General features: G+C 43.3%; 1 protein-coding gene across 3 annotated transcripts in view; it reads right to left on the bottom strand.

Moving 5' to 3' along the window:
- Positions 1-20,426: 20,426 nt before the first annotated feature.
- SLC13A4 (solute carrier family 13 member 4) overlaps positions 20,427-24,039 on the bottom strand; it is a 155,315-nt gene continuing 151,702 nt past the window's right edge. For all 3 annotated transcript variants that reach the window (XM_063447568.1, XM_063447569.1, XM_063447567.1), the window contains exons 15-16: positions 22,807-22,944; positions 20,427-21,436 (exon numbers count right to left, since the gene is read on the bottom strand). In XM_063447568.1, coding sequence (XP_063303638.1) covers positions 21,299-21,436; positions 22,807-22,944 — 276 coding nt within the window. In that variant the 3' untranslated portion in view covers positions 20,427-21,298. The remainder of the gene's footprint in view (positions 21,437-22,806; positions 22,945-24,039) is intronic.

Raw genomic sequence — 24,039 nt, forward strand, 5'->3', positions numbered from 1 at the left:
TACTTCAACCACATTGGACCTCAGGGAAGGATCCTCCCAGCTCTCCCAAAAGTAGGGAGGCTGGGAAGGTAAATTAGAATAAAACATATGATCAGAATTTGTGAGTGTGTGTGTGAGAGAATATGTGTAACCATCAGTGTGTGTATGTCTGCTAGTGAGTGTGTCTTTTTAGGGGACTGGCTCCCCTCCGATCACAAATGTGTTTTTAATCATTGGTTTTTTTTTTCCCACGCCGTGCCTGTCTTGTAGCGGCTGACCCACCACTATGGCTTAAATCAGGGGTGCCCAAAAGTTAGATTCCCCGATGTTTTAATACTGAAGCTTCCATGATGCTTTATCATTTTAAAGGCATCCCAAGCATCATGGTAGTTATAGTTCTACAACATCTGGGGATCTATCTTTTGGGCAGCCCTGCCTTAGATCATGCGTGGCAAAATGCTGCGCTGCGTTAATCAGCATCTCATAGAGATACATTGAATCAATGGGGAACATTCAGCGCCTCCATGCAGAGCGTGGTGATGCTGAACATAGGTGTTAGGAAGCATCTCTAGGGCCATCTGAGTGACTGCCACTGGAGGTGTTACTGGTCAGCAGTTAAATAAAGGCAGTGTTTACATTGAAAAGCCTGGAGAGACAGGCTGTAGACACTAGAACTACTACATTAAAGGGACACTCCACTGCCAAAATACAAAATAAATCACTGTTTAGTAGATATGTCCCAAATGAAAACTTTTCTATCCAAAAACAGCATACAAAAACTGCAGATCTCTTGTCTGCAGCCTTTGCAATCTCTCCTCTTCTAACCCCACCCAGACTTTCTGTGGCTGTTCAATCAAACTTCCCAATGCAGCTCAATGCACGTCTTTGCACGTCACGTGCTCTAAGCAATTGCTGCCTCTTGAGTTCAGTATAAACAAGCTAACCAAACTAGGATGTAGCAGGACCGTCTGTCTGATTGAAAAGCCAGGGGGATGTTACCAGTATAATCTACAAAAATGTTAATTTCTATGAGAAATCTGCACTTTTTGCAAAATGACTAACTCTTCACACAAATTTTCACCAAGCTATCGTTCTTTAGTGGTCTGGAGTGTCCCTTTAAACCAAGCATGTCAAACTCGCGGCCCACAGTGGACCTCCTTGCGGCCCGGCGAGCCGCACGTACATGCCTAGTGTAAAAGCAGAGTAGGCACCTGCTCGCTCCACATTGCAGGTGCCTACTCTATCATTTACCCGGCTGGGGGAGAGGAAGCAGGACACCGGCGGCAGCGAGGGAGCTCAGTGTTCCTGCTCATCACTGCTCCCTCGCGCCGTCTGTAGTGATGCCGGGTGCCGGAATATTACGTCATTCCTGCACCCGGCATCACTAAACTGCGCGCAAGGGAGCATTGAGGAGCAGGAACACTGAGCTCCAGATAGAAGGTCCCACTGGACCCCAGGGATTGATGTGAGTGTGTGTGTGTGTATGTCTGTCGGTGTGTATGTCACGTTACATAGTTACATAGCTGAAAAGAGACTTGCGTCCATCAAGTTCAGCCTTCCTCACATTGTTTTTTTTTGCTGTTGATCCAAAAGAAGGCAAAAAAAAAAAAACAGTTTGAAGCACTTCCAATTTTGCAACAAGCTAGGAAAAACAAAATCCTTCTTGAACCCAGAATGGCAGTCAGATTAATCTTTGGATCAAGCAGTTAATCAAGCAGTTATTATTGTGTGTGTATGTCTGTCAGTCTGTGTGTGTGTTTGTGTGTGTCGGTCAGTGTTTTGATGGCCGCGGCTGGACAGTGGAGTACCTGGAGGTGCACGGAGGCACGCCACATCACATTCCGACGTGATGTTGACGTGCTCCACCTTCACAGGGTTTTAAGACGTAGCGTGAGGATCCGCTTTGGCACAGGGTGCAGACGGTGCCTTTTGGGGGAATACCAGAGGCCAGACTCCAGAGTCGCATACTGGCAGCGGCAATGAAAGGATTTAGTATAGGGGGGGAGGACTGGGATTTAGTATAGGGGGGGAGGACTGGGATTTAGTATAGGGGGAAGGACTGGGATTTAGTAGAGGGGGTGCGGTATAAAAATAAACCTAAGTTTCTATGAAAATGTAAGTATTTTTTTTTTTTTTTTTTTTTGCGGCCCACATAAACTTTGTTTATGTGGCCCGTGCTAGACTTTGAGTTTGACATGCTTGCTTTAAACTCTAGTGTCTCTTTAAGAATTGTATTTTTTTTCTTTGAAAATAAAACTTTGCTAGTTAAAAAAAAACACCTGGCTCCCAGATTCCAAGCAAATTTGTCAAGCACTGCTTTATTGTGCCTTTAGACCTAAATTGGTCTTTCAGGCAAATTTACTAATACTAAGTAAAAAATACTTAGTATTGGTAAATAATCTGCCCCTACTCGTCTACTGCAAGTAGGGGCATGCCTATTAAACAGTGAGCTGCCTGTTGCTGCTCACTGTTAAAAAAAAAAAAAAAAAAAAAAAAACACACGGCCCCACTCCCGAGACCCCACCCGTGCCGCGCGAGTGGGCACTTCCGAAATCCGACACTTTGAAAATTCGGCTATTCAGCAATTGACATTTGGAACGAAACGTCTAGTATACAAATGTCTAGTATACATTTGTGTGATACATGTAATACAAAAATGCCCTACAACCAGAACAGGTGAGGGGTAGAAAAGAGGTACTTAACTTATTACGATAAAAACAGCTTCCCAAGAGGCCTTCCCCTGTAGCGCCTCTAATATGACAGATGTATATAAACAAAAACTGGGATACAGCTAGATCTAAAATACAGAAGATAAACAATACATAGTCATGTATAGTTCAACTGTGAAAACATGGCAATAATTGATTGCACTCACAAGACAGAACTGAAATGAAGCTACCAGGACCTATGAGGATAGCTGGTCTCCTCAACAATAAATCAAATCCACTTCTTCAATCAATATTTCTGGATCAGCACCATTTGAAAGGGGCTAAGTGAGGGCTGGGATTATGCATGTTTTGATTTTATTCATTGTTGTTTATTTATATCTTTGAAGAAGTCCATCTCTAATGGACGAAACGCGTTAGATATTTTTTATTTTGTACATTGAATTTTTATATATCGGGCGATTAATGCCTAATAAAAGATACCCATTTTTTTTTATTTTTTTTTATCCAATCCCTGACTCAGAGTTCCTGTGCCTGCTGAATATCAATCCTGATTGTCAGGATATTTATATCGGCAAACATTTTGTGCTATGATAGAAATTAAAGGTGTATATTGCCAGAGTCACTCAGAACAGAGCAGACTCCATTTTGCTATCTTCAAGCTAACAAAGAGACACATAATTGCCTTTTTGTAACTAAACACTAGCCTGAACTAAGGAATGCATTGTATAAACAAACCAAGTGATAAGAAATGAGACAGGGGGAGGGATGCTCTGCCTAGATGTTAATGGAATAGAAATAATTCTAAACCCAGACATTCGTGACAGAGAAGATTAAATAATTTAATTTTACTTTCTAAATTTTACAAGATCCCATTGCAAGTAAAAGGTTAAATTAAGTTTAAACTGTCAATTTTAGAAAATACAGCAGGAGTGGCCGACACACTGTCTGGAGAAAACCCAAAGAAACGCTTTAAACTGACAAGTAAATTTAAGTTATGGTAGCCATATAGATAAGCCAAATGACTTCAAAATAGCCATCAGGAAAAGTTAACTCTTTCCTGGACAGGAAAGTTTAGTGAGACGAGACTGCCCTCTATCGACCAAATACCTAAATTGCTATATGCAGGGTGACCACACCTTCAGTTTCCTATTGGCCTTATCAACTGATGATGTACAGAGAGTCTGGCCCTTTAAAAGTCACGATCGCAGGCTAAGTGGGAAGCAAGTGAGTCAGAGAAGAGTTAGTCGGAGTTGAAAGAGAGAGTTGGGCTTCCAGATTCGGACATGCAGAAAGATCTATGACAGAGTACTCCTGGAACTAACACTCAAGCAACACTTGCATACTTCCATGCAATCAATCATACACGCATTCAAGTTCCTGGGACTATCTAAAAGCATCTGATGAAAACATCTATTTAACTGGTAATATGCTGGTTTTATTTAAATTAATCTAAATTAATTACAATTTTTCTAATAGCATGATATATGACTGGATAAATCATGGTCAGATTTCGATATTTAGAAATCTTAGTTAACTAAAGAATATATAGTTATAAACATTCCATTCTGCATGTGGAATTAAGAGTAATTACCGTATATACCCGAGTATATGCCGAGTTTTTTAGCACATTTTTTGTGCTAAAAAACCCCAACTCGGCTTATACTCGAGTCAATAGTCTGTATTATGGCAATTTGCATTGCCATAATACAGACTGGGGGAGAGGGGGGCTGGCAGAGCTGTAACTTACCTGTCCTGCAGCTCCTGTCAGCTCTCTCCTCCTCCGCGCCGTCCGTTCAGCACCTTGGTCAGCTCCCAGTGTAAGTCTCGCGAGAGCCGCGGCTCTTGCGAAACTTACACTGTGAGCTGACAGAGGGAGCTGCACGGACGGCGCGGAGGAGGAGAGAGCTAACAGGAGCTGCAGGACAGGTAAGTTACAGCTCTGCCAGCCCCCCCCACTGAACCAATGCCACTGGACCACCAGGGAAGGAGAGCCCCCCTCCCTGCCATGTATCAAGCAGGGAGGGGGGACGAAAAAAAATAATAATTAGTAATAATAAAAAAATAATAAATAATAATACAATCATAATAATTATTAAATTAAATAAAAATAATAATGAATAATAATAAAAAATTAAATTAATAAAAATTTAAATAATAAAAAAAAAACCCCACCAAGGCTCTGCAACACACACACACACACACACACACACACACACACACACACACACACACACACTGCACTCATACACGCACTCATACACTCGCTGCACTCATACACACGCTGCATTCATACACTCACACTGCATTCATACACACACTGCATTCATTATACACACACTGTAAATAAATATTCAATTAATATATTTTTTTTAGGATCTAATTTTATTTAGAAATTTACCAGTAGCTGCTGCATTTCTCACCCTAGTCTTATACTCGAGTCAATAAGTTTTCCCAGTTTTTTTGGGTAAAATTAGGGGCCTCGGCTTATATTCGGGTCGGCTTATACGCGAGTATATACGGTATATATTAATGTGATTTAGCACATGTTAGCATACCGTTAATTTTATCCAGGTGTATTGATTTGCTCTAAAATAAGATAAGATATATTTTTAGGCAAATTAAAATTCGGTTTATAGAATCTGGTAGATTACTCTTATTGGATGGTTCCAGGAAATGATTGAGCTGGTTTAAATGTTATTTTATTTGAAAATTACACGAGAATATATATTATATGCCTAGGAGGATCTAGCCAGCATTGAAAGGGTTATTAGTTAACTGCTAGCCAAAGTTTTATGGCCTTTCCCTGAGCTGTGTGAAAGTTTTTCTTTGTCTCTGAAGCCCCTCATTAATCTTACTAAGTGACAGCTGATGCTGTAGATTTTTACTGTGTTAACCATTGGAACTTGTATTGCATACTATGTTATACTAAATATTCATTGATTATTATCACGCATGTTACATATTATTATTATTATTTAATTTGTCACAATAAATTATATCTATTTTTATAACAAATTGTGACTTTATTTATATGGAATACATTTCACTTACATGATAACGATCTTTGGGATCTAGAGAATTGAAATAGTGGGCAATTCTCGACTGTTTACTATTATCATCCCATAAATATCCCCACATGATCCAAAGGTGGAGAGTGGACAATTGTGGCCCTATTTTGGGCTTGGAGGTGCTTCTTGAAGTTCCATCTTGTGAGTGCAACCAATTATTGCCTTGTTTTCACAGTTTAACTATATATCATTATGTATTGTTTATCTTCTGTATTTTAGATCTAGCTGTATCCCAGTTTTTGTTTATATACATCTGCACCTTTGTGCTCAGTTTATCATCGCTAAAAAAATTTGTACTAACTTTTTAACCTCTTCCACTTATAGCTTGGTGGTTTATTTATTTGTATTGCTAGTCCTATATGCCATATGGGCTTCTCGGATTCCAAACTTCTCTTTCATGATCATTTAGCCTCGGTTCTACTTTTTTTTTTATTTTTTTTTTTATTTTACCTTTTTCTCACCCTCATCGGCACCCTCTTTTTTAATCTTTCCTCCCTATATAACCAGTGATTGTGTATTTTATATATTTATCTGATGAATGTCCCTGGCGACTAGAAATTTTGTCCTGGTGCCTCGGATTTGCCAGCTATTTAGTTAATGTGGCCGCCGGAGCTTGGAAGGCGGCCGTCGCAGGGAATATTGGAGCCGGCTGCACTGGAGAGAATGGAGGCGGCTGGCCGCCCTGGGTAGCATGGAGATGGACAGTCGAGGTAGCAAGGAAGTGGTCGGCCGCCCTGAGGAGCATGGAGGCACCTGAAGAGGGTGGAGGCGGGCAGCTGAGGCAGCATAGAGCCGGCCGCCCACAGTGCATTGTAGGCAACGTGCGAGGGAGCAGTACTTTGCCTGTAGCTCCTCTCTGCTCCTTAGCGCTGTCTAATGATGCTGGGAGCTGGAATACGCCATCACTCCGGCCCCGGCATCGGCATCATTACAGAGAGCGCGAGGGAGCAGAGAGGTGCTACAGGCAGAGTACTGCTCCCTTGCACGTATGAAGAGAGAAGACCCACTCAGCTCTCCCAAACGTAGTGGGGTTCAATTAAATAAAAAATTTAAGTGTGTGTGAGCCTGTCAGAGTATGTGTGAGCATATCAGAGTGTGGGTGTGCACGCCTGTCAGTGAGTGTGTGTGTGAGAGGCTGAGGGGGGTTCAATTTAAACACAAATTTATGTGTGTGCGCGCGCGCCTGTCAGAGTGTGCAAGCCTGTCAGAGTGTGTGCGTTTAGGTACCCTCCGATTGCATGAGGAAGGTGTTTTTACTCACCTTTTTTCTCACACCCTGCCAGTTTCGCTGCGGCTGGTCCCACCTCCATGGCTGAGATTATCAATCTTAATGATCTCCGCTAAACCAACGCTTTCCCTTAGGAAAGCATTGGGAGGATTTTGTGCATGCACAGCAAATGTGCCAATCCGCATCTCCTTATAGAGATGCATTAAATGTATTAATCTCTATGACGAACATTCAGCGCCTCCATGCAGAGCTTGGAGACACTGAACGTGGGTGCTGCACATGGTGCAGCAGTGACCCCGGACTCTCAAGTGGCCGTCTGAGTGACTGTCATTGATTTTTCTTGTTCGTTAGATAAAGCTACCGAACACCGACCACCCCCTAGCTCATTAACTACAAAGAAAAAAGGCAGATAAAGTGCTCTCCCTGTGTGGCCGCTGTTCGTATGGATAGCGCTATTCTGTAGTTTTTTCCCACAAATTAGGGGTACAAACACTACACATGAGCCAGGGAACAGTTTGTGAATTTGTTCGGGTTTTTAGACTTCCCGAAATGGTCCGACCGCTACCTTGTGTGCGGTCGGTCAAATTATGACCTCCATGGAAATCCTGAACCAATCTGGGGGATTTTTGGATATGTTGGTCCACCAGATCGGTGCTATCAGGGATATTACTTTTTTTTTTAGAGTTTCCATGGGTTTTGAGGTACTTTCTGGTTGTTGTTTTTAAACCCCGTGCATGGGGACCTGCATATAAGCCAGCCAATTGGCCTGAATAAATTAATTCCTGTTTTACCCTTCATGTAGTCTAGGCTGATGTTTTGGTATCTGTCTGATTTGCTAGTTGAATTTACTTGGATGCTGTGTTTCTTCTGGAGAACGTTCGAATAAGCACCCGAACTGCCAGCGTTCGTTACAAACGACATTAAGCTGTAGTGGTTCTGGTGACTATAGTGTTCCTTTAAGAATTGCATTTTCTCAATGAAAATGACTGGCTCCTAACTTTTTTAGCTGGCTCCTAGATTCCAAACAAATGTGTCAAGTCCTGCTGTGAAGACTGAAATGTCAATGCCATTATTATATGAATGAAGCACAAAATTTTTTTTTGCCATAAATCCACTCGAGTGCACTCTGTATGGTGGATATATTTTGGATGTGAAACTGCACCCTGGTTGAAACTGTTGACTCTTTGAGTGCTGTATTGTTATATGTATATGTTTATATATCTATGTTGCTATCATGTTTATAAAACTTTTTTTAGAGTCAAATAATTCTTTGTATATATGTATATATTTAGCATATTAAATAATGTAGCTATATAACAAAATGAAAACAATTTTTTTTCGTAGTTTTGCTTATAATATTTACAATTTTAACTGTGGGATTTTTATTGTGTATCGTTTCACCAGAATCCTTTTGGCGCCTCGTCATATGCTCTCATAGACTTTTCTAGACTAGAACCAGCACAGTATTGACAAGATCAGTAAGGTCAAAATTGTAGTCCATAGCTGGGTTCTGGTCATTGGTCCTTTTGGATCACAACCCACGCTGTAGTTTACAAAAAGCTGTGTTTAAAACCGTGTCCATTGTGAAGTGTACCTGCAGAAATGAAGATTAAATTCTTACACACAGCGCTTGTTGGTTCTCATTTGTATATCAAGCTAGGAACTCTAGGATCATTTTGGAAACATGACTTGTTGGGTTTCCTTTCCTAAGTCAAACTTAAATATGCAGATGATACACAATAGTATTTTTTTTTTTTATTTACAATGAGAAGTTTTGGTTTTGATCTCACCACAAAAAGTCAAGCACCATAAAATATCCCCATATATCCTTCTTTGTCTTAACTGGAGCAATGCCTTGTGTCTTGGATGTCAATCATTTTTTCAAAGATATAGTGCAAATATTGCAATAGGGGAATTATCCTTTTAAAGATAAACGTTTGCAAAATTAGATATGCTGGAAGCAATCACAGAATACAAAACTGCACCATGGAAGTATATCATTGTAAAATGTAGACTCCTTCTGGGTAGTTTAGCTAGGAGCATTTTGACGCTATTTATGTAACGATTACCTCATCACAAACATACATTCATACAATTCAACAGAATTAAGCCCTGCGCTCAAACTCCCACTACTTCTGGGTGGGAGCATTGACTATAGAACACATCAACCCCAATACATACAAGAAAAAAGTTACTTGCGCATAATCCAAAATTCCTATGCACGTTTAAATAACTAGAGTTAATTTAAATTTAAGCACAGGGCTTAATTCTGTATGTTTGCTTTTGTATTACACAGCCATCTTACAGTGATGCCACCCACACCATGTGTTCCTTATTAAGGGTTAATATATGTGTTGGGTTTAGAAAAATACCTCTCTCTATCTCATCACAGGTTGCTACAGGGCCGCCATCAGGGGGTGACAACCATAACGGTTGTCACGGGCCTGGCAACCCACACACTTAGAGCCACCCGATGGGTCCTATATCTTCAGGGGACCGGTCAGCGCTGTGGCCGTTGTATAGCGCGACCGGGCCCCTTTAAAAAAAAAAAAGCAGCCGCAAGTGCTGCTGGGAGGAAGTGGTTACTTCCTCCCAGTACACTCCGCACGGGAGGAGCGCGCACGCGTCAGTGAAGTGGGAGAGCCAGGCAGTGAAGAGGCAGCCGCGCCGACTCCCATCATCCCCAGCCACCCTCCTGCAAAGAAAAGGTAAGAGACAGGAGGGTGGCTGGAAAATTAGCTATGTCTGTCTGTCTATGTATGTCTGTCTGTACCACTACATATGTATGCATGTATGTCTGTCTGTATATATGTATGTCTATGTATGTCTGTCTGTCTAACATGCATGCAGACAATGTATGTATGTCTGTCTATGCATGTATGTCTACGTATGTCTGTCTTTATGCATGCATGTCTGTATGCATGTCTGTGTGCATGCATGCATGTCTGTCTGTCTGTCTGTATGCAAGTATGTCTGTCTGTAGGTATGTCTATGTATGTCTGTATGTCATTATATATGTATGTCATTATATATGTATGTCATTATATATGTATATATGTATGTCATTATATATGTATGTCATTATATATGTATGTCATTATATATGTATATATGTATGTCATTATATATGTATATGTATATGTCTCCCTCTCCCCTGCCAGCACATGCAGGTGCTAGCCCTGCAATGTGCCTGCGGACCGGAGGGGAGATCAGAGGCAGGCACTATGCTGGCAGCCGACGGGGGAGGAAGAGCGAGGACACGGGAGCTCAGCCTGCAGCTCCTCTGGGTCCTCCTCTTGCGAGCTTAGAGCGTTGCCGCTGTTACCACGGCAACGCTCCAAATCTCGCGAGAGTGAACTCTAGCCCTTGAGCTACGGGCTAGAGTTCACTCTCCACACTCTCCATGCCTTATAACACACTCTCACACCCTACACACACATTGCCCCTCCCACACATATACTGCCCCCCCATACACACACACTGCCCCTATAAACACACAAACTGCCCCCCCATACACTCACACTGCCCCCATACACACATTGCCCCCCCATACACACATACACTGCAACTGTCACACACACATACACTGCCCCCCTAACATACACTGCAACCTTCACACACTGCACCCCTCACACATTGCACCACTCACACACACCACTGCTCCTATGTCCTATGACAGCCCCATTTCCCAGCAGACCTCAGGTAAGTTGTCAAACTGTTCTTAAACGGTTTGACTACTTACTCTGGGAGGGGGTCCCGGCACTAATGGCACCATAACCACTACACTGAGCTGTAGTGGTTATTGTGTCTGGATTATTTAGTTAAATCATCTACAAGTGCCCCTCCCGAGATCAGGCTCTGGATCTGCCACTGACCCAGTGGGCATATTTGGAGGCGGGCCCCACGGGGCCCAGACCCTAAACTGAGTTAGGGGCCCCAAAATTTCTGGTGGTGGCCCTGGGTTGCTACCATATAGTGGATTACTTCATTAGCCTCTGTCAAACTTATGGTTATATTTCACTTTTGTGTTTTTGCACACAACAAAATCAGCCTGTCTAAGCCTGGAGCTCTAGCTCTGAGCATTGCCCACCTTGAGGTGGCAGGTAGACATGAAAAACATTTAAAAAAATATTCATGGGGCGGAGCCTGGCAGCGAAACGGGCCGGTCGCCATTGCCGCGAGCTCCGACAACCACGGGCTCAATCCGACGGTTATCGGATAAAAGCATCACCATCCACCGGCGCAAATAACACCATCTCACGGAGGGGAACCCCCGGAACCGACCGATGCCATTCCGGTACACCCCGAAGCAGGCTAAGCCCAAAACTAGAACCCGGGCCTACCTCCCATCAGCCCACCACGGCCTGGATTATTTGTTTGACGGGGACTTCCTGGACGACGCGTGGGACACGTCCCAGCACAACTCCGACCACGGAACCTTCGGAATGGGGCGCAGATCGCAGAAACCCCAACCAGGTACAGCACAGCCTGATATCAGCACACTGCTACTAAAACAAACACCCGCCAAAATGGCGGCCGTATAAGGCCCTGTTCCCCCTCCAGAGCCTCACTCAGTGGAACATAGCCCTCAAGGGGTTAAACAGTCAAACCTCATACCCCAGCAGGTTACCACTGCACTTGCCACTAAACAAGACCTACAGCACATGCAAAACATGCTGCAAGAAATACAAAGCTTACTGGCTGCAGATCTGCCCACCCTCAAAACCAGCATGCAACAAATCACTGACAAAGTATTACACACAGAGGGAGAAGTAAAAGGGATCCAAAAAGAACTCACCTCGCTGCAGGAATCCCTTTCCCAAATGCAACATACTCAAAGAAACTTGGAGGTACAGATGGCAGCCCAAGAAGACAAACTCAGAAGCAACAATATCAAAATACGTGGTATCCCTGCATCAGTCTCCAGGGGAGATCTACCTCACTATGTGCGACGTCTCATGCAGTCCATACTTCCCCCCGGGGTGGCAAGGAAACTCACCTTTGCCGGAATATACCGACTACCCACTCCAACACGGGCATCCACACTCCTCGCTGGAGACGTAATACTCCGCTGCGCCCTTCCCCAAGACAGGGGACACAATGTCGGCACTCAAGGGCAAGACGCCACTCGACTTTGAAGAGTCCCAATTGACTTTTTACCAGGACCTAACTAGAGCCACTCTCCAATGGAGAAAAACCCTCAACGACTACACCAGCCAGCTACGCTCAGTGGACATACCATACCGGTAGGGAAACCCTCTGGTTACACACCAAGGACACACGTACAAAATCACTTCAGGGACTGAAGCTGCCTCGCTACTATCAAAACTGGGTATACCAACCAAGACCACCCAGATCGCTTCTCCCGCTTGGGACCCAGAGACGATCGAACCATTCGTCCCGAGGACACAGAGAATGGACACCCAGGCCACTTGACAGGATGGGGGGGGAGAAGTCTCCTACCCCAACCTGCTCACAGGCTAAAAATTGTAATTTGCCGTTTACCTATGGTTTTTCTCCTTTTTCCTCTATACTTTTTATCTTCTAATGTTAACGTTCTGTTGATTTCTCCACGACCTAAGAGCATGCCAGGGATGGCGCCGGCACGCTAGTGCACCAGGAGAATGTGTGCTGCACCAGGGCACACACCTTCCCCCCCGACAGCCCCTAGGTTAGGGCTACTACACCTCAAGAGTAGTTTAAACAGACCAAACAGTAACCTCTAGACAAACTACTCCCAAGACGACACGACCGTCACCACAGACCACTTACCAGAACCACAGATCCATTCAGGGGACATTCCCTCCTTATAAAACCTCGACTCCAAGCCTAACGCTGACTTGGTACAAACTTCTCTTCTAATCTATGCCCTAGAAATGGACGCCCACAAACCAAATAGTACACCACACCTAGTATTATACCAACCCACTTCCTAGGTCTTACGACGTTTCCTAAAATATAAAAATTGTGCTAAATTACAACATATGCAATGTAACTCTGAAACTGATATATACATGTTAATGTCCACTATTGTATGTGGTTACTTTACCCTATGTTAAACAGCACGCAAAAATAAAGAATTTAAAAAAAAAAAAAATATTCCTGGTGGTCCGTACACTATATTAATTGCAGTCCTTCTTGGTTATAGCACTCTGTGGGGGAGTCAAAGGGTGGCATCAGTATTCCCATTCTACCATTTGACTTCCTCACAGAATGCCAGACTGGAAGCAGCAATTGATATGGTCCACTCTACCACTGACTTGTGACTGCACCAGTAGCCCACTGGACGAGCAGGGAATGCATTATTGCCCTTCCAGCCCAGGAGATAAGCAGGAGGCAGGGCAAATGTTTTACACAAAAAAAATGCATTACAGTAAGGAGCCGCCTCACATATTACTCCCCCCACACAGAGTTGGATTGGGACAAGAATTCAGCCCAAGCACTTAAAGGCAGAGCAGCCCTAGGAAGGGCGCAACCCGGGAGGCACCAACGGATCCAGCAGGGGGGGGCAACGCGGCAATTGCCCCCTCTGAGGCTCTCCTCTGCCGGCTAATGCCAAGCGCCAGCCCTGCAATGTGCCTTCATGGACCAGAGGGCAGATCAGAGATCAACCTCCCCTACCGGCTGCCAGCACGGTGCCTGCGGACCGGGGAGGGAGAGAGGACCCAGGAGCTCAGCCTGCAGCTCCTCTGGGTCCTACTCTCGCGAGCACGGAGTGTAACCACGGCAACACTCCGGATCTCGCAAGAGTGAACTCTAGCCCTGGAACTGAGGGCTAGAGTTCACTCTCACCACTGCGACCACCAGGGATCAAGAAATGTCCCCCCTCCTCCCTCAGTAAAGGTAAGAAGGGAGGGGGGGACATAAATGTATTTAGTTTTTATTTTTAAAAAAAGGGAGATATCGGGTGAAACTAAATTTCAAATTACATATTTATTTTAAAAAAAAAACAAAAAAAAACAATATGTAAAGTTTTCTCCCCATCCTTCTTCCTTACCTTGATCATTGGAGGTAGGAGGAACCATTTTCCCCGGTGGTCCAGTGAATAAAGAATCTGATCTACACCCGTTGGCAGGTGTAGACCATGTGTACAGTGCCTGCGCTGTGCATCAGTGTGCAGGCTGACAAGTGAGATTTTAAATCTCCCCACCGGCCACAGAGCTCCCTCTATGGTCATGCAGCACCAGCTCCCCTCATCTTCCCTGTCGACCTTGACTCATTACCTTCGTGGCCCACCGGGCATTTGCCAGTCCGGGCCTGCCCCCACACATTGTCTCCCTGTCACACTCACATCCAAGTCTTGTCCCATTCAATAGCCCTCTCACTCTGCCACAATATACCTGTAACACACACCCTCTAACACTATCACTCACCTCCCAACTTTCACATTTACACTGTCACTCTCACCCTCTTCACATTGACACACTCACCCCATAATCATGTATATGTAGATATATACATACACAAAGTTTGGTTCAGAAACACTGACACAAGATTTATTTCAGCTGTTTGCTATAATAAGTTCATGTTACAGTTAAATAATAAATATGGGCTTTCAAAAGCAGTCTCTCTGCTTTAATTGAGGGTATTCACATGCAAATTGGAGAAATGGTTGTGGATTTACACCTCTTCAATATGTAGCACCTTCTTTTTCAAGTAACCATAATTAATTGGACAATTGACTTAAAAGCTGTTTCATGGACCTTTCCTTCATTATTTCTTCATCAATTAAGCATGTAAAAGGACTGGAGTAGATTCCAGGTGTGGCATTCGCATTTGGAAGCTGTTGCGATGAATCCACAATATGCGGTCAAAGGAGCGCTCAGTGCAAGTGAAACAGGCCATCTTTTGGCTGCAAAAAAAACCCAAAAAACAATCCACCAGAGAGATAGCAGGAACATTAGTTTTACATTTTGAGAGTAAAAAAACGCACAGGTGAGCTCTGTAAAAATAAAAGGCCTTAACGTACAGGGAAAACAGTGGTTGATGATTGTAGGATCCTTTCCACAGTAAAGAAAAAATCCCTTAACATCCAGCCTAGTGAAGAACACTCTGCCCCCCACTCAGCCCTCATTAACCCCCCTTACTTCCCATCCAGCCCTTATTATCCCTCCTCACTCCATCTCTTACCACCCATCCAGCCCTCATTAACCCTCTCACCCTCATCCAGCCCTCATTAACCCCCCTCACCCCACATCCAGCCCTCATTAACCCCCCTCACCCCACATCCAGCCCTCACTTCATCTCTCATCCTACATCCAGCCATCATTAACCCCTTCATCCTGCTTCCAGCCCTCATTAACCCTCTCACCCTCATCCAGCCCTCATTAACCCCCCTCACCCCACATCCAGCCCTCACTTCATCTCTCATCCTACATCCAGCCATCATTAACCCCTTCATCCTGCTTCCAGCCCTCATTAACCCTCTCACCCTCATCCAGCCCTCATTAACCCCCCTCACCCCACATCCAGCCCTCATTAACCCCCCTCACCCCACATCCAGCCCTCACTTCATCTCTCATCCTACATCCAGCCATCATTAACCCCTTCATCCTGCTTCCAGCCCTCATTAACCCTCTCACCCTCATCCAGCCCTCATTAACCCCCCTCACCCCACATCCAGTCCTCATTAACCCCCCTCACCCCACATCCAGCCCTCACTTCATCTCTCATCCTACATCCAGCCATCATTAACCCCTTCATCCTGCTTCCAGCCCTCATTAACCCTCTCCCCCTCATCCAGCCCTCATTAACTCCCCTCACCCCACATCCAGTCCTCATTAACCCCCCTCACCCCACATCCAGCCCTCACTTCATCTCTCATCCTACATCCAGTCATCATTAACCCCTTCATCCTGCTTCCAGTCCTCATTAACCCCCTCACCCCAAATCCAGCGCTTATTTGCCCACTCACCCCACATCCAGCACTCATTCCATCTCTCACCCCACATCCAGCCATCATTACCCCCCATCCTCCTTCCAGTCCTCATTAATCCCCACATCCAGCCCTCATTAACCCCTTGTTCCCCCAATCTAACCCTTATTATCCCCCTTCACCCACCATCCAGCCCTTAATCCCTCTCTCAGCCCTCACTCTTTCACCACCCCTTCCAGCCCTCATTAAGCCCCCTCACTCCCTCTATCCATTACTCAACCCCTCTGTCCCCACTCTTCCCCTGTACCTTATGTCTGTGTGTAGCGTGGCTGAGCGGTACCCAGTCTGACAAGAAGTGCTCTCTCAGTGAGTACTTCCTGTCAGCTGCTGTGCTTGGCCGCTCTACACACAGAGAAACCGGCAGGAGGGGAGCGGCACCGCACAGTGCTCCACTCCTGCCGGTCACCTAGTGACCGCGGGGCCCAGGCCGGTTCGGCAGTGCACCAGTTCTGAAGGTGTGGTGCCCACGGTCGCAAGGGTTGCAGCTGGGGCCAGGCCCCCTGGAGTGACTGGACTGGTCGCAGCTGCGACACCTGCGACCGTGGTAGGTACGACACTGGTACCAGAATATTTGGAAGAGAAAAGTATGGAGGAGGCTTGGAATGGTTCATGATCCGAAGCACACCACATCATCTGTTAAGCGAGGCGGCGTTGTGATGACATGTGCATGCATGACTTCCAATGGCACTGGGTCACTAGTGCTTATTGATGATGTAACAGAAGACAGAAGCAGCCAAATTAATTCTGAAGTGCATAGGGATATATTGTCTGCTCAAATTTAGCAAAGCTGATTTGACGGCGCTTCACTTTACAGATGCACAATGATACAAAGAATACTGCAAAAGCAACCCACAAGTTTTTTTTTTTTTAAGGCAAAGAAGTGGAATATTCTGCAAAGGCCGAGTCAATCATCTGATCTCAACCCCATCGAGCATGCATTTAATTTGCTGAAGACAAAACCTAAGGCAGAAAGAGCCAAGAAGCAACTACAACTGAAGACAGCTGCATTAAATGCCTGGCTAAGAATCACAAAGTAGAAAACCCAACATTTGGTGATGTCCATGCGTTCCAGACTTCAATCAGTCATTTTCAATTAACATTTTATTTATGGTTGTGTTAATTTGTCCAATTACATTTGAGTCCCTGAAATATGGGTACTGTATAGGGGAATGGTTGCAATTCCTAAACGTTTCATACAATATTTTTGTTCAACCCCCTGAGTTATTTCCAGACCTAACTGTATATAAGTGTGTGAAGTCACTTTCTGCTTATTGTGCAAGAAACATAGTTGGTGCAGAAAAAACTGATTGTATTGCATAAATTAACCTTTTTCTAGCCAAACAACATCAAACACGATTTTCTTATAAATTACAACTTGCATTTGCATACCTCCAAACATTAGGAGGTATGAATTGAAGGAAAGAAGTGGTTGGGCCTAAAGGGGCATGGCGGTGAGACCACTTTTGTCACTAGTAATACCATAAATGGATGATCCTCTCCAGGAAGTGGTGCAGCTGCCCTGATAAGGCAGCCTCTGTGGCTGGTCTCACTCAAGGAAGATCATGCAGACAGGACTGCTGAAACACTCTTTATATGTTCCTGGTGCCCTCAACTCAGAGCGATTACATCTAATGATGTAGTAGCACTGTGCCGATTGCGGTCTGTATTCTGGCATCCATGGATATATGACACCAGGTAATGATATCAGACAGTGGAACAGAAGTCTGAAACTGGGCATACACTTGGCTTATATTATACATTTATAGTAATTGTTAGATATTATTATTTTATTATTTATATAGCGCCAGACATGTAAATATAGTTAAATCTGCTTATAAAATACCAGACCATTTAAGATTTTAATATTTATGCAACAAATCACTTTATTAATTTTTTGCAAGAAAATGATGTCATGGCATGATCTGTTTTATAACAGACAAAAATAAATGCATTGCTTTAAACTACTTCAAGCTACCCTTCCTCCATTTTCAACTGGTTATATTATTCTAGGGAAGCCATTTCAAACCAGTCTCAAAGGTTATACAAAAATAAATGAAAAAGTAGATGTATAAGATAATGCAGTACCGCCCTCCCCTCCCCCCCCCCAAACAATATAGTAATAAAAAAGAAAATGTTTTACTTATGTGCAGCTGCTTCATAACCACTATGGTTTTCCAATAAGAGCATGCATGCATATAATATAGAGAAACAAGTAGAACAAGGGCAATCCAGAATACCAAGTACGGTATAATGAAGAACAACAGGAAAAAAAAAAAACATTTCAGGTAGACAACTCTTACTCAATGTACAATGCCCCAGTCTCAAAGGTTGGTAAAGGAACACTATAGCCACCCAGACCCTTTCATCTCAATGAGGTGTTCTGTGTGCCATGCCCCTGTCATTTTAACTCTGTAATGTAAAACATTGCCGTTCTGCAGTTGGCAGTGTTTAAATGCAGCGCAGGACCAAGAATGTGCTGCTTGGGTCCAATAATTAAATGTTGCCCACCCATCTCTTTACCAAAACAATGACCACCAAAATAAGCCAACATCCATTATGTTGTGCAGTTTGCACAGTGGATACACTGTCTGTGTTTGTGTAGAGGATACATTGTGTGCGTGTCTATAGTTGATTTAGTGTCTGTGTGTAGTGAATTAAATGTGTGTATAGTTGATGCAACAATGTGTGTGCAATGTCTGTTTGTGTATTGAATGCAACGTGTGTGGTGGATGCAGTCCGTGTGTGAAGGGGATGTAGTGTGTTTGTTTGTGTCGTGTGCGTAGTGGATGTAGTGTGTTTGTATAATGGATGCAGTGTTTGCATAGTGGATGTGTTGTTTTCTGTAGTGGATGCGGTGTGTCTGCAGGGCCGTCTTTAATTTTGATTGGACCTTGGGCAAGCATTTACTTGGGCCCCCTGACTACATATAGATACACACAAATACACTTCTCGACACACATGCAGATAAACACTGACTGCATATATATACACACAAGAACATACAGATACACACAGACTACATATAGATACACTGACACACAGATAGACACACACAAAGATACACAACCTGACACACATGCAGATACACAGATACATCCACTGACATACATGCAGATACAAAGGTACACACACTGACACACATACAGACACACAGATACACAACCTGACACACATGCAGATATACAGATACAAACACTGACACATACAGATACAAACACAAACGGACAACATACAGATACAGAGACACACACAGACAGCCATACTGAAACACACATACACAAGGACATACAGAACCACACGGACACTGACAGACTCACACACACAGACATGCTGACAGACATACTGGCACACATACACACAGACAGACAGCCATACTGAAACACACAGACACACTGACAGACAGACACACACAGACAGCCATACTGAAACACACACACACACACACATACACATACATACTGAATCACACTGACAGACACACACACAGACATACTGACACACTGACAGACATACTGGCACACATACACACAGACAGCCATACTTAAACACACATACAGACATTTTGACACACACAGACAGCCATACTGAAACACACATACACAGACACTGACTGACTCACACACACAGACACTGACTGACTCACACACACAGACATGCTGACAGACACACTGGTACACATACACTGACAGACATGCACACATACAGACATACTGAACCACACAGACACTGACAGACTCACACAGACATACTGGCACACATATACACAGACAGACAGCCATACTGAAACACACATACACGGACAAACACACATACAGACATTTTGACACACACAGACAGCCATACTGAAATACACATACATACTGAACCACACAGAAACTGACAGACTCACACACACAGACATACTGGTACACATACACTGACAGACATGCACACATAAAGATATACTGAACCACACAGACACTGACAGACTCACACACTGACAGACATACTGGCACACAACACAGACCACCACACTGAAACACATACATACTGAACCACACAGACACTGACAGACTCACACACACACAGACATACTGACAGACATGCACACATACAGATACACTGACAGACATACTGGCACACTAACAGACATACACTGACAGACAGACATACACACATACATACATACTGACACACACACACTCAGACACTCATGCAAAATTTGATAACCACCCTCTAGTTTCTTACCTTTTCCTGGAGGGTGGCTTCCCTGGGGTCCAGTGGGGTGGCTGGGAGTTAAGCTCTCGCTCTCTCCCAGCCTGGCCCCCTCCGGAACAGCTCCTTCCTCCCAGTGCTGCCGAAAAGCAAGGGCCCGGTCACGCTGTTAAAGCGCCACAACGCCCAACCGGGCCCCTGCTGACACAGGCCCACTGGGTGGCCCTAAGTGCATGGGCCACCCGATGGGCCCCCCATAGTTTGTGGGCAGGGGGCAAACGGAACAGCTGTCTTGGGCCCCCCAGCAGGGACAGGGCCCGGGGGAGCTGCCCTGTTTGCCCCGGGTTAAAGACGGCCCTTTGTGTCTGAAGTGCTTGTATTGTCTGTTTGTTTGCAGGTTTTTTGTTTTTGTTTAAGTTTATTCCCCCCCTCTCTGCCTTTTACTTGTGGTCAGGGAGGGGTACACTGGGTTCCCTGGTGGTCACTGACAGCCACTAAAGTTGCTGCTATATAAATAGCAGAGTGAAACTCAGCTATTCCAATCAGATGGTCTCACAGACATTTTGTCACACCTGCTCACTTGCTTCCCAATTCTATGGTGTTCATAAATACAAGCCCTAGCATACATTCTGCCAATAGGTATTAAGGAATCTTTACATGTTTACAGGGTGACTGGTAAAAGAACAGGTCAAAAATATTATATGTTATGCATTGATATCAGAAATTAAAGGGACAGTTTAGACTGCTTATGGCACCACAACAGCTTCATCTAAGTGAAGTTGTGATAGTGCCAGGAGGCCCCCAGACACACTCATCTTCTCGATTGGTTTAACCCTAAAGTTTCCTTCAGCATCAGTCTGACTGGAGGAAACTCTAGGGTTAAACCGTTCGAGAATGGTTTAACCTCTGAAGGTGGGAGTGGGCCCAGGGCCTTGTGGCACCATAGCAACTTCATTAGGTGAAGTTGTTATGGTGCCTGGAATGCCCCTTTATACGATGGAGCATGCCAACAGAATATGTATTATTCAAAGTAATATGACAGAGGCTGTAGGTTATCTTTTTTTGAAATGAACAAATAAATATGAAGAAGGAATATTTAAACCTGCTCTAATATACAATAGGCCTATGGTGGTATTCCTTTGGTTTAAGGCTGTTCTCCCCCTAGAAGGCAATCACATTACAGCCTATTGTTCATTCCCTAAATATTCATTTTTTTCCATCACATTCATAGATGATCAGTTGCATTTGTAATCGTGGCCCATTCAGGGAAATCATTCAGTTGGAAGAGGCTGATCCCCCAGGTGTTAATAGCGACCATAATGATTCCCAGACCAATAACATTTACACCCAGTCCTGCTTTCACCTAGAAGAACACAGAAAATATAATTACTGCAGGCACAGAGAGAATACTTAAAAATACTGTAACTATACATTTTATTGTTTATTTGTGAATTGCAACTTAAAGCAGAGGCAAATTATTTAAATTTGACTTTTTGTACACAATCCTATCTTTCTTTTCACTATTAAACAACACATTTAATGGTTTGATGCTTGTAGAGATATTCACTAAAGTGAGAATTCTCTGGAATTCTAAGTGAATTCAAAGATAATTCAAATCCAAGGCCACGATACATGATCTCTAAGCACAGCTGACTTGGATAATTCTCCTTTTTGGCCTTACATTGAAAATTGACTTTGAGTTCTTATCATAGTTCACTTTAGTGAGTAACCCTGTCTGTATTTAGTCTGACTTCACTGTCACTGGACCATGTACCCATACCTCCCAAGTGTCTCTATTTAACAGGGGCAGTCACTATGTTGGGCCCAGATCGCTCTGCCCCTCTTTTTTTAGGAGATCCAAATTGTTGGTGTGTCTGAGTATAACCGTGCTTCACAGCAAAATTACTGTCATTAACGTGTCTCTAAACTACATTAAAAGTGTTTAGAAACCAGTCTGTGGAAATAAGATACATTGTTCTTGTTTTAAATTACATTTTAGTTGCCTAAATTGTTACTAGTAAGTCACCTAATATTTCTCAGAACAGTCTGCCCCTAGCCATGCTCACATCCCACTTTGTTGATTTGAAATGTTGGGAGTCATGTGTGGCTGAGCAATGTGCTGTTGTTGTGCATGTGTGGTTGATGATGTAACACGTGGCAGGAATTCCCAAATAGCATCCCAACGCTTCATGTCCCAAGTTAGTATTAGAGTTCCCCTGTAGAGGAGCCTTGAGGACCATGGATGCATGTGCAGCACTCACTGCATTCTGCCAATGATTCTCTTGTCGTAAAGAATCATTAAACGCAATCATTCTCTATGACAGCAGTGATGCTATTGCACATGTGCACGTGATGTGACGGTATGCCTTGCTATGAGAGCAGGGAATCAAAAGTCCTTTAAAAAGCTTCAGAGGTGAGGCCTTCTAATTATTAAAATATATACATCTGGAGGCTAGAATATGGAGGCAGGGGGGCATTGCAGGAACTAGAACAGCTTTAATTATATAAAATTGTTATTGTGAGTACAGTCTCATAGAATATGAAAGTGCTTCTTTATTGTGCACATATGAAAAAAGAACCTCTAATTTGTAGCAAACAAAAAGCTTAAATTTGAATTTACCGTAAAACATGCACATTTACAGTATTTTGGAATAAGGCAAAAAAATTATTTTTCGCAAAATGAAATATACCACTGGCTGTGAAAGAGCTGATGAATGTATATATGTGTCTTACCATATCCTTGATTTGACAGTGCCCATAATTATATACAATTGCATTCGGCGGGTTTCCAACCGGTAGCATCACAGCAAATGAAATGCACATGGTAACAGGTATTAGAGTGTACAGCGGATTGATGTGCAGGGTTTCAGACTAGAAAAGATCACACAAAAGGTCTCATTGCTCAACAACAGGATGATACAGGAGATTTATACAGTTGTGTTTTGCAATAAACTACATGTGTCACAAGGTAATACGTCTAAAGAATAACCAAAAAAAAAAAAGAAAGTGCCAAAACATTTTTTGCTGTCAAAATATAATTTCTAGAAATCCAGTGGAAAACTTATTTTGTTTAGATGATGTATTGCACAAAATAAACAAAACAATTTTATGTGAACAGATTTTTCTCTGAAGAAAAAGTAACACTCTTTTTTTACTTTCGTGAAACAGTGCAGTTTTTTTCTTCTTCTCTTCAGCCAATTTAAGGCTATTTAACTTTTGACTTCTCTATTTGTTAGATACCATATTTGTTTGTGCCATATAATACATAGTTACATAGCTGTCTAGGTTTTGAAAAAAAGACTAAAGCCCATCAAGTACAACCTTTAAACCCATTATTTTATGCTGTTGATTCAAAAATTCAAAAGAAGGCAAAAAAACCCTAGTTGTAGCCCTTTCCAATTATGCCACCAAGAGGGGAAAAAAATTACATGATTTTGCTATTTCATGACGAATAGTCACTCTTTCATAAAAGACATGGGGGTGAGTATTGCTTTACCCTTCCTTTGCTGTCCACCAATAGCAGCAAAGAACAAACACAAATAGAAAAATAACATATAAAGTGACACCAGCCAATCCCCATTCAGGTCCCAGTATAACCATAAGTACCACCCCCAAACCTTCATCTTTCTTTGGTGATGAACAATAAACAATAATAGCAAACAACAAACCAATAATGTAAACATGAACAGTCCAGGACACACGATCCAACACGAGCAACTTCACACAGGAAACAGTCCCATCAAATTCTATGGAAACATGACATCCAATACAGGAGAATCTTCAAACCTAAGCTACACGTAATGAAGGCAAACATGGGACGTAGCAAAGATCACCTTAGTGTCACACTGTGGAGACAACAAGAGAACAGGAGCCTAGTGGTTGAAATAGAAGTGCAGCTACACCAAGCAAACACTCATAATTCAGAACTCAAAGAACATTAAATATAGATAAAAATCAATGACTAAC

This window comes from Pelobates fuscus, chromosome 3 (genome assembly GCF_036172605.1).
Source record: "Pelobates fuscus isolate aPelFus1 chromosome 3, aPelFus1.pri, whole genome shotgun sequence".
In the NCBI taxonomy this organism is placed as follows: domain Eukaryota; kingdom Metazoa; phylum Chordata; class Amphibia; order Anura; family Pelobatidae; genus Pelobates; species Pelobates fuscus.